Raw genomic sequence first — 16,743 nt, 5'->3', positions numbered from 1 at the left:
CTACACTGTTCCTCCACGTGGAGGCTAACAAATCACGTGATCTTCAGGTTAAGAGTGATGAATGGCACCACTGAAACTGATGAATGCCTTTGCAGCGGGGAATGGTGTGTGTGTGGTGTTTTGTAAGGACATCAGGGGCTCTGTGAGCCATAGAGTGGTTCCAGGTAGTGGGCACTGGATGCCCCAAGTTGTCTACAGAGAGGATAGTCTGAGGGGACAGGCAAGCATCCGCAGAGAGGCCTTCCTGGCCAGGGGACGGATATTCAGCACAATTTACACAAGCCATGAGCTGAAAGCTGGCTGACCATGACTAAGTGTGGCTAGCTCTCAGTGTGTGGGGGCGGGTGACTGTGAGCAGAGGGCAAAAAGAGCTGGAGAGCCATCAAGAGAGCATGACAGTATCAGTGTAGACGATAAACAGCTTATTGTGTAACCCCCTCCATGCCAGGTGCTTGTCCTGGGCGGGGGTGGAGGTGGACGGCACTGAGCAAAAGCAGTCATGGCAATGCCATTGAGGGGGTGACATTCTAATGTGGGCAAGGCTATTTTGAGCAACCCATTTTAACCTTGGTAACTCCTACAAAGGGAGAAAGCAGGGTGCAGGGTGGAGATCACAGGAGGCTTCCCATGGGAAGTGAAGATCCTGGCACTGGCAGGGCATTCCAGCCCCCATGCAATGAATTGTGCAAAGCTCTGAGTGGAAGAAAAAGAAACGGTTCACGCACTGAGAAGAAGCCAGTGTGACGGGATCACTGAAGGCATAGAAGGAAGGTGGGAGGGAAGCAAAGGAGGAAGGCTGGGGCGGGTGGGGGCTGTCCTAAGGACCTCGTAGACTGCTCTCAGGGTCTTGATCTTTATCCTGTGGACAAGGAGACATTACTGAGGGATTTAAAACAGGCTAGTGAGCAGCTAGGTGTGAATTTGAGGACTCTTATGCTGACTGCTTTGTGCAGAACGGCTTAGGAGCCTATCCAGGCTGTGGGGAGAAGGACCGATCAAGACCCAGGGGCACAGGGGGGTCTGGGGCCAGGCAGAGGGAGAGGATAATGGACACATCTGGGAGAGAAACCAGTACAGAGACTAGAACTGGACAGGTGGGTGTGACAACGTCGTCTCTGTGAGCTGTTCATGCCACATTCAGAGAAATCCATCATTCTGGACCTGGAAGGGTTGGAGAGATCATCTAGTTCTAAAGAGTTGCAGGCTGCAGCATAAACCAGTGGTTTGCTGACCATCTAGTTAATACATATATGCACGCAACAGAATAGATTAGAACCAAACATCAAAGTATAACATATTTAGCTTGGATAGTGTGTCATGAGAGTTCAATATAGATGTAATATAAAGTGTATTTCTTAATGTGAGCCATTGACTGCATTCCACCCCTCACTGACGAAGGAAAGGAGACGAGGAAGTGGCACCAGGGGACGCCCCGGGGCTTCTTGCCAGTGGAACCCTCCTGTGATAGAGTTTGAAGACTACATACATACATTATTATTACATACATCGTGCAAGAGGCACCAGACTCATCCTAGCCACTTCCTAACCTGGGGACCTGGGGGGCAGTAGGAGGGGGCCTCTAAGGAGGATGCTTGGCCCGCAAGGAGGGCCAACTCCCAGAGAAAGGACCACATTCCATCACCTCTTGCCTTTTAGAAACAGCATCGCCGCTTCTGCCGTCTGCGCCTTCAACCTCAGTGCCATCTCCCGGGCTTTCAATGGCCCATTTCGTTACCAGGAGAACCCCAGGGCTGCCTGGCTCCCTATCGCCAACCCCATCCCCAATTTCCAGGTACAGCTTCTCTTCCTCTGCCTCTCACCAGCCACAAAGTGACTCTGAGCTGCTCAGCACAGGCTAACACCAGCCTATCCCTGTTGCTCTAGACTTGTCTTTGGGGTCTGTGATGGGTCACCAAGAGAGTGGTAACTCTGCTGACTGCTATTAAGGAGATAGAAGAGAGGCAGAGCTTGGGAACCCACCCACATGCCCAGATCTGGGGATCATTCATAGTATGTGTAGTGCAGGAACTAATGCCTATATCTCTGAATACAGGCAGCTGTTAGGGCTATCGTGGTTATTACATGAATCCCCATCATGATGGGAAAACATAAGGGGACTGATGGCAGACTTGATTATTTATTTGTTTGTTTGTCTGTTTGTCGGTTTGGTTTGAGGAAGGTCTCACTGTTTTGCCCTGGCTGGCCTGGAACTCACTTTGAATCAGAGTCCTCTAGCCTCTGCCTCCTGTATGCTAGGATTGTATGCCCAGCCTAGATGGCGGACTTTCATGGCCTTCCAACGGCCTGCTCCAGGGGTGATGCAGCTTGAGAAAGGCTTGGGCTTTTCAGTTCAGCAGTTCTGAGCCAGATCCAGCCCAGTGGTGATGGGCAGGTTACCCAACTCCCTCAAGCCTACTATTCCTTTGCTGGAACTAGGGACAGGACTATGCCAGGTCATCCCTTCTGGGTGTGTCCAAAGGTTCTTGTGATGCACAATAAAAGGTGGTTGCATTCCAGCTTCAAATTAGAAACGCAAACTTGGAGCCGATAGAGATATAGGAGAACACAGCTTGGCGCACTGTGGGAGCCGGCGCCTATGAAACAGCTTAAAATTACAGGACACCATTCACATTCAAATGACTTGTCTGGACAGACCCCTTCCCCCTCCCATCCTCTTCCCCACCCCTGCAGATCTCACCTCCTCCATCTTCCCAGCCTCAATTTCTCCTAGTTTTAAAGAAAATTCATCCTTCCCTAAAAAAAGATTCAGGGACACAGAAAGAATACTGGGAACAAGGGGTGTTAAAGAATTAGTGTCTACCCAAGGTCTCCATGGGTGGGAAGGAGGCCATGGCAGTCCCTGTATGTGAGGACTGGGCTCCAGTGATTGGGTTCCTTGTGGCAGTGTGGCACCCTGCCTGAGACTGGTCCCAACGAGAACCTCACCGAGCGCAGCCTGCAGGATGCGCAGCGGCTCTTCCTGATGAGCGAAGCCGTGCAGCCAGTGTCACCAGAGCCCTGTGTCACCCAGGACAGCATCCGCTTCTCACATCTCGTGGTGGACCTTGTGCAAGCTAAGGACACGCTCTACCATGTACTCTACATAGGCACGGGTAAAACGGCCCAGGCCCATCTGAGCTGCATTTGGGGAAGTAGTTGCTGCTGGGTGGAGAATCGACTGCGAGCTGCCAATGCTTCAAGGCAACTTTTCTCTGACCCCCCAGAGTCGGGCACCATCCTGAAAGCACTGTCCACCGCCAGCCGCAACCTGCGGGGCTGTTACCTGGAGGAGCTGCATGTGCTGCCCCCTGGTCACTTTGAACCTTTGCGGAGCCTGCGCATCCTGCACAGTGCGCGTGCGCTCTTCGTGGGATTGAGCGACCGGGTGTTGAGAGTCCCGCTGGAGAGGTGCTTGGCCTACCGTAATCAGGGGTAAGTCAAGGCAAGAGGGCAAGAGTAGGGCCCCGGGGGCGGTCTGTGGACGTGGTGGCTATCCCACCAATCACGCCTCGGAGGTGGCGTGGCTTTGGAGTGAGCCACCTGCCCTGGCATTCCTGTGGGTCTCCAGTTAGATGGTGCCTTTGGAGGGGTCACTTAACCTCTTCAAACATTGGATTCCTTCTCCTGAAACATCTTGGAAGGATTTTGTTAGTGTTAGCCAGCCTTAATCTCTGCCTAAGGGAATCATGTACTTATAATTTCGGTGGCTGATATTTTTGTGGGCAACCCCATAGATCGGGCCCACCAGTCATCTCTAGAGACCTTGATTTGCTCTCAGGCCCTTAAGTTCAGAAAGAGAGATCGTTGCCTTTGAAACCACAGCACTTCTTGCCCAAATGTGGAGCAGCGGGGAGATGATGCCTAGGTAAGCCCCAAGTCTTCAGCTTTCTTGAAGGCAGACAAGCCAGGTGCGGCAGCCATGTAGAAGAGCTGCAATGTCCCATTGCTTTTTGGTCACATTAGCTTTAAGTGGAGTCACAAATTTGGCAGCAGTAACACCAGTATTTAAGGGAAGAAGCCAAGGCTAAATGGAGCTATGTCCCAGACTCCCAGCCCTTGAGGCCACCCCTGGCTGCCCCCCTTCCTCTGTATGATCATCAAACCAGGCATGTAGCCTTCATGACCTATGCAACAGAGTCCTCCTGGCTGTGCCATCTGTCCTTGGGATTTGGGAGACAAATGGACTCTATGCTGCCAAGGGTTGCTCTCCGAGAGCACTAGGAGCGTGGATGGAGGCCTGCAGTCAGGGGAGGAGGAAAGATGGACCGGTGTAGGAGGTCCCTGGTGATGGGCAGTCACTGGAGCTCCTCTTGGCCCCCACCCATGGCTCCATCAGAGTGACACACGTTTACATAGACCTGTGGTGTACAGAGTGCTTTGCTGAGCTGTTGGTATAAGGGGAGGCTTATGGGACTAGGCCTCCACAACTGCAGCTCTCCACATTCTGCAAATATGGTTAGGGAGAGCAGCTCTGGCTTGGATGTACTGCATGGGGAAAGGCAGAGGGTGTCTTGGGAAGGGTACAGATGGTAGAATTAGATGAAAGTGGGGAACCACCTCAGCTCCACGAACCACATGATCTTAAGCAAACTGTGTAACCATTTTGAGCTTCAGTTCTCTTGGCAGGAAAATGAGGGATTTGATAGCAGAGTGATGTTTTATTTTGGCAGAATAGTAAAGATCAGGCCTAGTACCCATGAAGAGCCTAGGCTAGCAAGTCATAAAGGAGAGACAGTGTCTTTATTCCTTTTTATTTTCTCCAGTGGCTTTTGGGAGGCTCAAGCCTCCTGGGTTCTCTGGTCTCTGAATCTATGATACCAAATTCATGCAGCTCTGTTTGACTAGAAAGCAGCAGCTACCTGCTGACAGCATTTCCCTTGTTTCTGTGTTCTCTTTAAATACTATGTTGCTATTAAACTTTTAACACATCTTATTCTCCAAGAGGTTCTAAATCCTTGATGGAAAACCCAGTGGACCAGTATTTTTTTTCACTAGTGAGCCCTGCCCAGCACAGGGTGACCTTCATCCCAGGGTGGATGCTTCAGTCAACTGATTATTTGGCCCAGGAAGAGGCTGATCCAGGGTGGGGGGCATGAGGAGTGGATCTGGAGAGCTGATTGAGACCTGCTGAGAATGCCCAGGAGGATTGTGACCTGAATGGCAGTGGTGGCGCAATGGGGTAGACTATCCTGAAATGTACTCTGTAGGACAGGTTAGACTTTGGCCAGATGGACTCTGTGATGGGTTAGTGTGGCTCCAGCCCACTTCAAAGCCATGGGTCTGCAGTGGGATGAGAGGATGGTGAGGGCAGGGTTACTTCCCCACTCACAGGATCTTGCAGAGGAAATCAGGAACTTGTGTAGTGTCCCCAACATGTTGTCACTCTGCAAAAAGGTGGCAGAAGGTCAGCTCAGAGTCTTGGTTCCTGAATTTGTCTTACAAACCACTGATGTGTACAAAGAAAATCCTATTATAAAGTTGCAGGTGGGGGCCCTCCACACACATGCCATGGCAAGAGCATGCCTGCCCCCTATGTAAAATAAATAGACAGATAGATAGATAGATAGACAGACAGACAGATAGATAGATAGATGTGATTTAAAAAACAACAGGTAGATATAAAACCTAGAAACTGCAGAATCCTATTCTTGCAAAGTTAATAAATGAGACAAGCAAGCATGTACAGCCAACAAGCTGTGCGCTCTATATGTCAGGGAGCCAAGTACCAGTCACAGCGTATCAGAATTAGTGCTTTCAAGTGTGTGTGTGTGGGGGGGGTTGCTGTGTAATGTTCTAGGCATTCCATGTTTGTCCCTGTTCCTCCAAAGTTGGCAGAAAGATCAAGTTGGGTAAGCAGAGACAGTACCCAGTTCTTTCTCTACCCGGCATCCAGGACTTGTCTCTAGCTGGCATGTTGCTCTACCCCGCATCCAGGAGCTGACCCTACCTCCTTTAGTCAGAGAATTCTCAATCCCGCAGCATACAACTAATACTCTGGCTTGGCCAGAGAGGAGCCAAGATGCTAAATCCATGACTCATCCCTTTCCTCCTTCCGTAGACCTTTCACCTCAACCCTAGCTCACTCACAGATATCCTCAATGGAGTCTCTTCCCAACCAGGTACTTCTGGCAGTCTTAAGTAACTGTTACTTGCCCCAAAGCTCCAGGATGCTTTCTCTACCCTGGACAGCTCCCACCCACCCACTGTAGCTGCAGGGAGCTAGGATTCTGGGTCTTACGATGCTGGCCATCCATCTCTGTCCTACTTGGGAACCACTGGAATAAACCTGTTCCCTTTTGTAATGGCTGCTTGAAACACCGCAGTAAAAAAGACACAGTGATGTATTGTTGGCCTGATGGCTCCTTTCTTGAAAGAACTCTAAATTCCCACCACTTTCTACAGTGACAGGCACTTCCGTGCTCTTTAGCTTGGGGCTTCCATTTTCTAAAGCACAGTCCTTGTTCTGTCAGCTTTGAAGAGCCTTTAGCCCAAAGGCAGTGAGTGTGGACTCACCTGAACCACGGGAGGAACGATTCCCCTTAGTTACTAGCTGCAGCAGCAGCACCAGCAGCAGCAGGAGGAGGAGGAGGAGGAGGAGGAGGAGGAGGAAGAAGAGGAGGAGGAGGAAGAGGAGGAGGAGGAGGAGGAGACTGCAGCCCTGGAGTGCAGAATCACAAAGGACCAGCGGGGTGGGCTTTCTGTGGAGAACCTGCCCTCCTCTTTTTTCTCAGGCCTTAACTGGAAAGGCAGAGGGAGGGAGTGGACTTGGGGTAAGAAAACTGGAGCAGGTTTCTACCGAGACTTTCTCCCTGTCCCCCTATTCTGTCAGGACCTGGGAAACACAAGATCCCACTCCACTTGGGACCTTAGCAAATGTGGCCCTGGAGCAGAAATTTTCAACCATAACTATTCGCTGGAGATTCTATGGCCGTAACTATTCACTGAAGTTTAAAGACTCAAATCCTGGACTTCCAGCTCCAGAGGCCCAGATGCAGGCAGGTGTTTTGTTCTGTTTGCTTAAGCCTTTCGAAAGACACCCAGGACTTTAGGATCTGCACTCAAGACTGGAAACGACTGCTTTAGACCCAGCAAGACTCCAGAGGAAGAAGTAACACTAGGCACATTGGGTTCCTTCAGAACCTTCTGCTTTAGCCTTATAAAAGCCCATCCAGAATTTCCATCCTTAACCATTCCCTCTGCTAGCAGATATTTGTTTTTGTTAGGTAAGAATCTTACTTTGGGGTTTGCAGGGTGGTTTTGTCAACAAAGCACTTGCCTTGCAAACACGAAAACCCAAGTTCAACCCCCAACACCCACATAAAAATGCCTGGTGTGGTGACTCCCACTTGTAATCCCATCATTGGGGAGGTGGGAGGATCCTAGGGCCTGGTGGCCAGCAATCTAGCTTAATTGGTGAGCTCTACATCCTAGTCACAGACTCTGTCATAAAGAGGGTGGATGTGTGACACCCAAGGTTGTCCTCGGGCCTCCACATGCAAGTGTGCACATGTGAGTGGACATCTGTGTGAGTGTGCACACAGCGCACACAGACTCTTGTTTGTTTTTCATCTGTAACAAGTCTCAGTCAGTGAACAGGATCTCACAGCCGTAGGTGCCAGTATTCCTTGTGCCCTTGGATTGTTTTGAGCCCCACAACGTCCAGTTTGGTAAATTCTGCTGGTGAAAAACCCTCAGATCAAACTGTTTGTCTCAGAGGCAAAACATGAGCATGCTTATACTATAAAATGTATTGTGTTGTCTTTGAGTGAGTAAAAAGGAGACATTCACTAGCCACAGACAACTGAGTGCTGTGGATTCCCAGGGAGACCACAGCATGCTCTGTGGCATCCAATCAGGGCCTCAACTACAGATGCCCAAAGCACCGCCTAGATTATACAAGATCATGGGCCAGCCTGGAACAGGGACTAACACTATTATAAAGCTGTAGGTGGGGGCCTTCCACAGGCACACCATGGCAAGAGCTTGCCTGCCCCCTACATACGATAAATAAATAACAACAGGTTGCCCTAAAACCTAGAAACTGCAAAATCCTATTCTTGCAAAGTTAATAAATGAGACAAGCAAGCATGTGCCGCCAACAAGCTGTGCGCTCTATATGTCGGGGAGCCAAGTACCAGTCACAGCATATCAGAATTAGTGCTGTCAGGGTGAGGGAGTCTTCTTCAGTTCTTCTCTCTCTCTCTCTCTCTCTCTCTCTCTCTCTCTCTCTCTCTCTCTCTCTCTCTCTCTCTCTCTCTCTCTCTCTCTCTCTCTCTCCAAGGCCTCCTTTTTCCCCTGGTACATGACATGACCTATTTAATTTGCTAAATGTGAAAAACTTACAGGAGCCAGGCATGGTGGTTTATGAGAGGATGAGAAAGAGGAGTGCTGTGAGTTTGAAGCCAGCCTGGGCTACACAGTAAGTAAGATTCAGCCTAGCCTAGACAGTGAGTTAGACCTTATCTATTTAATTAACTAAGTCATTAGTCAATCAATTAAGCCATGGCTGACAAATGACTGTCCCTGAATCTTCAAGAGAAAAGAAGAATCCTGTAGGAGAAAGTGGGTATGCCGCCATTAACCATGTGACTTACTAGAGGCGCATACAGATGAGGTAATAAAAGGGCGGTTTACCACACCGCTAACCACTTTAGGCATGACTAAAGACGTATACGGCCAGACGTAAAGACGTATATGTACGTACGTAGGCGGTGAACTACATCACTAGCCAGGCCCACTTTTGGGCATGGCTAGGGGGCGTTACGGGGGAAGGCATAAAAGACAGCACACAAGCCGGGCGGTGGTGGCGCACGCCTTTAATCCCAGCACTCGGGAGGCAGAGGCAGGCGGATCTCTGTGAGTTCGAGGACAGGCTGGACTGATAGCCTCCAAAACAATACAGAGAAACCCTGTCTCGAAAAACCAAAAAAAAAAAAAAAAAAAAAAAAAGACAACACACAGAATCCCATCCTGGAAACAGCAAAAGCTGCAAGGTGTGGGCTCTTGTATGTATCCTGCTGGCTGTCAGCATCCTCGGCCCCTTTGGCCACTGGAGGGAAACTCTTCTTGCAAACTTGTGTGATGCTGTGAACTCATCCGTCCATCTCTTACTGCCTTTGCTCCTTCCCAAGGCCTCTCTTATTTCCTTGCCTCCATTTTTGAAGGCCTCACTTTTGTGTCCTCTTAACTTTCCCCAGCAGGGTGAAAGATTGAAAAACAAGCAAAAAGAGATCAGCTGTGCCCTGGGATGGCAGGGAGTTCACTGTGAGGCTGGAGGGCCCCTCCCTGTGCCTCCAGGATCTGGTACCCTTTTTGAGTTACAGCGAATCGCACATCTTGATTCTGTAATTCCCACAGACTCTTTTCCTCCTCATTGACGTCCTCCGAGTGGAGATTTAACTTTCTTATTTCAAAACTATAAGGGCCAGGTTACCTGAATGAATCAGAGGAAAGGGAAGAAAAGAGCCCTCGAGTGTAAGCGGAGGCACCTGAGGCATGCATTGGGGTGTGAACCACTCTCTTTTCTGGGACATTGCAGAAGCGCCAGCTCTGTGGCCAGAGAATGATGGGGTACCATCCTGTCCTAGCAGATTGGCTCATTTTCCAGATGCTAAAGTGCTAGCCGCTGTCCTCTGCACCCAAACAGCTCAAACATGGGGAAACACACATGGCCCTAGACTGTAGCGGGCATCCTGTGCTTTGAGAAATGGATCCACACACCAGTCAGGGTGGGAAGTGGAAAGGGACCTCCAGCCGGATGGAGGACGGAAAGGAAGGGGAATGACAGTTGGGAAGCCTAGGTCTGGGTCCAGTTCCACAAGATAGTTTGTGTGATTGCTGGAAAACCTCCTCTTCCCCTCCACGCAAAGATGGTTAGCCACCCTGGTGATTCACAAAAGGACTTCCTTTAGCATTGTCCTGGACATTTGAAAACCACTCTACCCCAGAGACTCATGTTGGGGAGGACTTGGGTATCAGTGTTTCTCCAAGCTCCTCAGCGATTCATATGAGCCAGGCTTAAGAATAGCCTCTGAGGGCCTGACAGGGAAAGGCCTTCTCTTTGCATTTCTGCAAACCATGTCTCCTCCAGTGGCCCCAGGTGAGGAGCAATGGGGCCCTTCAGCTCAGGAGAACACAGTCCAGTCTCCTGGCTAAGTCTGAGGCCTTGCTGGGCTCTCTGGGTTTCCTTCTACCTGATGGAACAGTAGCAGTCCCACCTTACCCGGTTATTGCATTGAACTCATTCGTGGCTCCAAAGTGTTTTAAACGATGCCAGCCACACAGCAAGGGCACAGGGAACTTTGTGTTCTCTTTTTCATCTTTCTGGTGCTGGGGATGGAACCCAGGGCCTTGTACTTGCTAAGCGAGCACTCCACCACTGAGCTGAATCCCAAGCTTTGAACTTAATCTTTTTCATAGAGGAAAATCAGGATAGAAAGAGGTACCCGGAGTGGGGTTGCCCGGTGCCTTCTAGAGACAAAACTGAGAGTGGGCAGCCAGTAAGCTTGAGTCTCAGGACTTCTGTCTGGCAGGGCATGCCTGGGAGCACGGGACCCATACTGCGGCTGGGACGGGAAGCGCCAGCATTGCAGCACCCTTGAGGACAGTTCCAACATGAGCCTCTGGATCCAGAACATCACAGCCTGTCCTGTGAGAACCCTGTGTGCCCTCCCCTAACCCTTCTCCCCAGCCAGCTATGACTCCCCATCAGTATACACCCCATGCACCCTGGGATGTCACTCCTCCCCTACCTTTGACTTGTGTGACAGGAGTCTTGCCCCTTATATGAGTCTGCAGGTGCGGAATGTGACACGGGATGGGGGCTTTAGCCCGTGGTCACCATGGAAACCGTGTGAGCACTTAGATGGAGACAACTCGGGTTCTTGCCTGTGCCGGGCCAGATCCTGTGACTCCCCAAGGCCCCGCTGTGGGGGCCTGGACTGCGTGGGGCCAGCCATCCATATCGCCAATTGCTCCAGGTAGGTGAGGGCAGGATTTGTACAGTGTCTGCTAAGGACTCATATGGAGAGAACTGAGGGAATGGGCATCTCACCCAGATGTTTACACTTCAGAGAAGTACTGGGGACTGGACAGGAAGCTATTGTCTGAGGCAGGAAATAGAAGCACTAGGAGAGTTTTCTCATCAGTGGAAGAATAATCTCTGCCCTATGGCAGGATTGCCAAAAGAAAGACTGGACAGGCATGAGGGTTGCTGCCAAAAGCTAGCTTGCTGTTCCCAACTTGAGGACAGCATAAGATGGTGATGACCCCAGGCTTTGCCGTCTAGAGGCATGACCTTGAACAGACCTTAGGCACTCCTTTTAAAATAGGGAATGCAGTACCCACCTGAGAGTTGCTGCAAAGATTAAAAGACAGAATGTATGTAGGGAACTATACTGCCTGGTGCTTGGGAACTGCATAAAATTGTTACCATCACAACTAACCCATAGTTTTAGAGACTCTTAAAGTAATTATTTTATCTGCATTCACTAATTTAACCCTCACAGAAACCTCAAGGGGGTCAGAATTCAACCCTTAGTCTTATTTTGAGGGAAAGGGTACCAGTAAACGGGAGGGTCCAACTCTGACCAGAAGCTGGGGAAAGCGGGGAGAAGCCGGGAGAGTGAGGCCTAAGAGGAGGCGTGGGTATCTGAGAAGGGGGAAAGGAAGGTTTCAGGATGTAATGGTAACTGAGACCTCTAAAGAGTGTGTCCTTTTGCCTGTCTGTGTAGGGGCCCGGCCCTATCACTGTGTCCTTGGCCCTGAGTACAGCCTGATATATGGAAGAAGGCTCTCAATACATATTTGAGGCATGAATGAGCAAACGGATGAATGCACGAATCTGCCTGAGCCAGCCTGGTTAGGAGCTGATATTTTCTGTGTCACTGTCTCGCCAGTCCTGACAACAATACAAAATCCATCTGCCCCAGATGCAGCCCAGATCTATGAAGCTAGGGCTCAGAGGGGCATGTGTCTCTGTCCCCTCCCACTCCACCAGGAATGGGGCGTGGACCACATGGTCATCGTGGGCACAGTGCAGCACGTCCTGTGGAATCGGCTTTCAGGTCCGTCAGCGAAGTTGCAGCAACCCGGCGCCCCGCCACGGGGGCCGCATCTGCGTGGGCAAGAGCCGGGAGGAGCGGTGAGCTACCTGTGGCTGCAGCCAGGCAGGGATCTGGGCATCCTTCTACCTGGGTTCCGGAACAGGAATAACAATACCTCTCCCTAGGGTGACGCGCCTCCTTTCTCCCCAGGTTCTGTAATGAAAATACACCTTGCCCGGTGCCCATCTTCTGGGCTTCCTGGGGCTCCTGGAGCAAGTGCAGCAGCAACTGTGGAGGCGGTGTGCAATCGCGCCGTCGGGTCTGCGAGAATGGCAACTCTTGCCCAGGCTGCGGCGTGGTGAGAACACGGGGCGTGGGGCGGGTGGCGCGAGGTGCGGGGAAGCCTGTAGGCTCTGAAACCACCCTCATCCCGAAGGAGTTCAAGACATGTAACCCCGAGGCTTGCCCGGAAGTGCGGCGCAACACACCCTGGACGCCCTGGCTGCCGGTGAATGTGACCCAGGGTGGAGCACGCCAGGAGCAGCGCTTCCGCTTCACGTGCCGCGCCCCGCTGCCAGACCCACACGGCCTGCAGTTCGGCAAAAGGAGGACAGAGACCAGGACCTGCCCCGCCGACGGCACCGGAGCCTGCGACACCGACGGTACGGCCTGCAGCGGTGGGGAGCCCGGGAGCGGGAGCCCGGGAGGCCTGGGGGAGGAGCGCGTCGCCCAGCACTGGGGTCGCTGAACCCGCCGGCCCTCTGCAGCCCTGGTGGAGGATCTCCTGCGCAGCGGGAGCACGTCCCCGCACTCTCTGAGCGGTGGCTGGGCCTCCTGGGGCCCGTGGTCATCCTGCTCCCGGGACTGCGAGCTGGGCTTCCGTGTCCGCAAGAGAACGTGTACCAACCCGGAACCCCGCAACGGGGGTCTGCCCTGCGTGGGAGACGCTGTGGAGTACCAAGACTGCAACCCGCAGGCTTGCCCAGGTAAGGTTATGGGAAGAAACTTTAGCTTCTCCATGGACTCAGCGGCCACTAGGGTGGAGCAGGAGCGAGGTGCTTCTTCTTTCATTACTGCCTTGCTTTTGCTACCGAGCTAGCCAGCCAAATAGGTAACTTGATTTGAGATGAAGCTGATATGGGGTTTAGGGGTGAGAGGAACAGCACCCTTTAATGCTTTGACCTGTTGATTTGGGGTGGGGTGGATGTTGAGGGAATGAGGCCTAGGGTAGTCTCTCTCACACCCACTCAATTCACGCTTACAGTGCGGGGTGCCTGGTCCTGTTGGACCGCGTGGTCCCAGTGCTCAGCATCCTGCGGTGGTGGCCACTATCAACGCACCCGTTCCTGCACCAACCCTGCCCCGTCCCCAGGTGAGGACATCTGCCTCGGGCTGCACACGGAGGAGGCACTATGTGCTACGCAGGCCTGCCCAGGTACTGGGTGCATCTGACTGGGGCTGAGCAATGTTTGGGAGCTGCTAACCCTCAACAGGGAGATCCTGGGGCATGCAGCCTCATTCCAACCCACAATCCACAGAAGGCTGGTCTCTATGGTCTGAGTGGGGTGTCTGCACTGAGGATGGAGCCCAGAGCAGAAGCCGTAGCTGTGAGGAGCTTGTCCCAGGGCCAGGTGCCTGTCTTGGCAACAGCAGCCAGAGCCGGCCCTGTCCTTACAGTGAGATTCCTGGTGGGTCCTTTTGCAAGTACTTAACACATCATCTCTCCCAGGGTCCCCATGACCCATGCTCCCATTCCCCCAGTGCCCTTCCCTTCCGAAACTTGAACCCTCAGGCAGAGGTGGGAGTATGGAATGAAGCGTCAGAAATGATACATTTGTCTCATGCTTGGGGTTTCCATTCTACACACCTATTGAGGGGTCCACCCTGGGGGCGGGACGGTGTCTCCAGAGAAGCCAGAGGAAGCATAGGCCCTGAAGCCAATGGCCTACAGGTTCTGGTAGATGACACCCAGCCCAGGAGTGAGTCCTCCCTCTTCGCTCTGGTCCAACCTTCTCCATTTCTCTCCCTGCAGTCATTCTGCCTGCTTCCAGTGTGGAGGAGGCCACCAGCTGTGGAGGTAAAGAGAGCCACTCATGTCACTTCACCTATGTAACCCATGTCACAGTCCCTCCTCCACCTCTGCAGTCTGCATCCTTCCCAGTTCTGCTGCAGACAGCCAAGCCTGGGTGGGGGTGGGGGTCCCCACCTGGCTTCAAGGTTGGGCGCAGGGAGGCCTGCACGGTCCCCGCGTAGGCCTCCTAGCGGCCTCATCATCGGCCTGCATCCAAATCCTTCCATTGCCACTTCGGCCTCCACCCACAGGCTGCCCTGGGAGATAAGGTGACAGCCTCTCCAACCTCTCTCTTTGGTTGTGGCCCCAAAGCCCTTTCCTTTCTCCATGCCCTGGGGCCTCTTGATACTGTGTCTGATCCTGGGAGGGCAGTCAGCGACCTCCTCCTTTGCCTCCATCCTTACCACCTGCCTCTCTTCCTCCAGGGTTCAGTCTCCTGCACCTGGTAGCCACTGGTGTGTCCTGCTTCCTGGGCTCTGGGCTCTTGACCTTGGCCGTGTACCTGTCTTGCCAGCACTGCCAGCGCCAATCTCAGGAGTCCACGCTTGTCCATCCTGCCACCCCTAACCACTTGCACTACAAGAGTGGGGGCACCCCCAAGAATGAGAAGTACACACCCATGGAATTCAAGGTGGGACCCCTGTGTGAAGCAAAGATCAAGGTGAATGGTACTGTGGTCCTGGCTCTACGCCGGGCATCACTGGGGGGGGGCTGTGGTCACATGAAGGCACACTGTGTCAATAATCAGACTTTCCCCTTGCTGGCTGGCTTCTAGGACTCCTTGCCCTGGGCTGGCCTTTTCTCATCTCTTCTCTCCTTTCTCTGATTTCTTCTCCTCCCTGTAGACACTGAACAAGAATAACTTGATCCCTGATGACAGAGCCAATTTCTATCCACTGCAGCAGACCAATGTGTATACAACCACCTACTACCCCAGCCCACTGAACAAGCCCAGCTTCCGGCCCGAGGCCTCACCTGGACAGCGCTGTTTCCCCAACAGCTGATCCCACCCTCCTGGACTTGGGCTCCATGCCTTCCCAAGGCACAGAACAGTGGAATGGGACAGTAGAGCCATTCTGGTGTTCCCTCTGTGCTGGGCTGAGAACTTGTTTGCCTGGCCTGTGGGTCCCATTCAGCTTCAGAAAGCTCTGCCCGTCACTGACCTTGGGAGAGAGGGCTGCCTTCAGGCTGGCACATGACTTCGGATACAGATCAGTCCAGGTTTCATGGTTTCCTGTGACCCATCATCACTTTCCCCTGCCATGGCTGAGCTGTGGACCTACTGGGCATGTGAAGAAATGAGAGAGTAGAGATGACAGGGAAGTGGGCTCTTAGGTTTGGGTTGGAAATGATTTCTAAATGACCACCACCACCAAGCCTGCCCCTTTTGAATGGCCCTCCAAAATGCCTGAGCTGCATTCAGCTTATCAATGAAAGGAACTCATCAAATGTCCCCGCAGCGTCAGAACTCAGCCCAGGGCTGGACCACTCTGATGCTGCTCTGTAAGTGTCACAGGGGACCAGTGCTGGCCTCGGTTGACCACCTCTGTCAGACAGTCTGTATCTTGACCAGGGGCATTCCTCTGGTTAGGGCCAGTGAAGACTGAGAACTGGAGGCCGGACTGTGCTGAGAGGCCCTTTAATCTGACTGGGTACAGGCCTTAACCTTGCCTTCAAAATGTACACAAGGTGGCCCAGAAAGGAAGGAAGACTCAAGACCACAAGAGGCAGAGTCTGGCCTCCATGCCTATGGAGACTGTTGCTGCTCAAGAGTTGTTGGCTGAGAACTGTTTGGGAGTCTCTGCTGGCCCCTCATGTATTCAGGAACACACACACACACACACACACACACACACACACACACACACGCCATCTGCTACAGCAACAAAAAGGATATTTCGCTGTGACATTATTAATTAAAGATGATATCCAGTCTCCAAATGGAACTGTCTTTGTGCATATGTGTGTGGGTCCTCTTGGCATGGTGTAGTCTGTCAAGGCAGTGCTCGAGGTAACAGATGGTTCCTCAAGATGGAAGGAAACGACCTGAGTGGAGTTTGACTTTAATAGAGGCTATCTTCCTGTGTGGGGGTTTATGTGCACACACGCATTCCTCTCTCAGAAAAGAAGTGGGGTGTAAACAGAATTCACCAGTGAGGACACTAGGTTCAGCAAAGGTAACAGCACAGAGTGGTGTGGGCCTGCCCTCAGCAGCTCCTGCGCGGAGATGGGGAATTCAGCAGGAGGCCATTGATGAAGATGATTCATGGGATATGTTTGAAGCTGAGTTTAACAAAATCAAATTGAGAAATGATGCCTGTGAAGGTGGAAGCCTGATGGAGTTTGTGCTGTATTAAATAAAAATCACCTCAGAGCTTCAGCCCTCCAAATCAATGTGGCCATTGTGGATGCGATTGATGGACGTGTTACATTTAGAGAACAATTTCCTGCCTTAATTGGATAGATCAATTATCGTAAGAGCCTCAGGAAAATGGAAGGTATATAGCCTAGGAAGCCTGGATGCTCTGTGGTTGAGGGGTGAGGGTCTTGGGGAGCAGAGGAAGAAATACCTAGAGCTTGAAGGTGTCTGGAGGAAAGGAGAGGTGGGGCCTTCCTGGAATTCTGGAA

At 52.1% G+C, this 16,743-nt stretch overlaps 1 protein-coding gene across 4 annotated transcripts in view; it reads left to right on the top strand.

The window, feature by feature from the left end:
* Sema5b (semaphorin 5B) overlaps nucleotides 1-16,056 on the top strand; it is a 119,040-nt gene extending 102,984 nt beyond the window's left edge. The window contains exons 9-22 of one of the 4 annotated variants that reach the window (XM_040750862.1): nucleotides 1,657-1,792; nucleotides 2,906-3,113; nucleotides 3,225-3,432; nucleotides 10,533-10,650; nucleotides 10,798-10,979; nucleotides 11,999-12,142; nucleotides 12,255-12,402; nucleotides 12,481-12,706; nucleotides 12,812-13,030; nucleotides 13,309-13,416; nucleotides 13,583-13,732; nucleotides 14,077-14,121; nucleotides 14,541-14,776; nucleotides 14,961-16,056. In XM_040750862.1, the coding sequence (XP_040606796.1) occupies nucleotides 1,657-1,792; nucleotides 2,906-3,113; nucleotides 3,225-3,432; nucleotides 10,533-10,650; nucleotides 10,798-10,979; nucleotides 11,999-12,142; nucleotides 12,255-12,402; nucleotides 12,481-12,706; nucleotides 12,812-13,030; nucleotides 13,309-13,416; nucleotides 13,583-13,732; nucleotides 14,077-14,121; nucleotides 14,541-14,776; nucleotides 14,961-15,119 (2,287 nt within the window). In that variant the 3' untranslated portion in view covers nucleotides 15,120-16,056. Of the gene's footprint in view, nucleotides 1-1,656; nucleotides 1,793-2,905; nucleotides 3,114-3,224; nucleotides 3,433-10,532; nucleotides 10,651-10,797; nucleotides 10,980-11,998; nucleotides 12,143-12,254; nucleotides 12,707-12,811; nucleotides 13,031-13,308; nucleotides 13,480-13,582; nucleotides 13,733-14,076; nucleotides 14,122-14,540; nucleotides 14,777-14,960 lie in introns of all 4 variants that reach the window. The other 3 variants (XM_040750860.1, XM_040750861.1, XM_040750859.1) reach the window with 3 other exon arrangements.
* The last annotated feature ends 687 nt before the right edge of the window (nucleotides 16,057-16,743 follow it).

Source organism: Mesocricetus auratus, unplaced genomic scaffold (assembly GCF_017639785.1).
Source record: "Mesocricetus auratus isolate SY011 unplaced genomic scaffold, BCM_Maur_2.0 Super-Scaffold_100008, whole genome shotgun sequence".
In the NCBI taxonomy this organism is placed as follows: Eukaryota; Metazoa; Chordata; class Mammalia; order Rodentia; family Cricetidae; genus Mesocricetus; species Mesocricetus auratus.
This window is presented reverse-complemented; position numbering and strand designations above follow the sequence as displayed.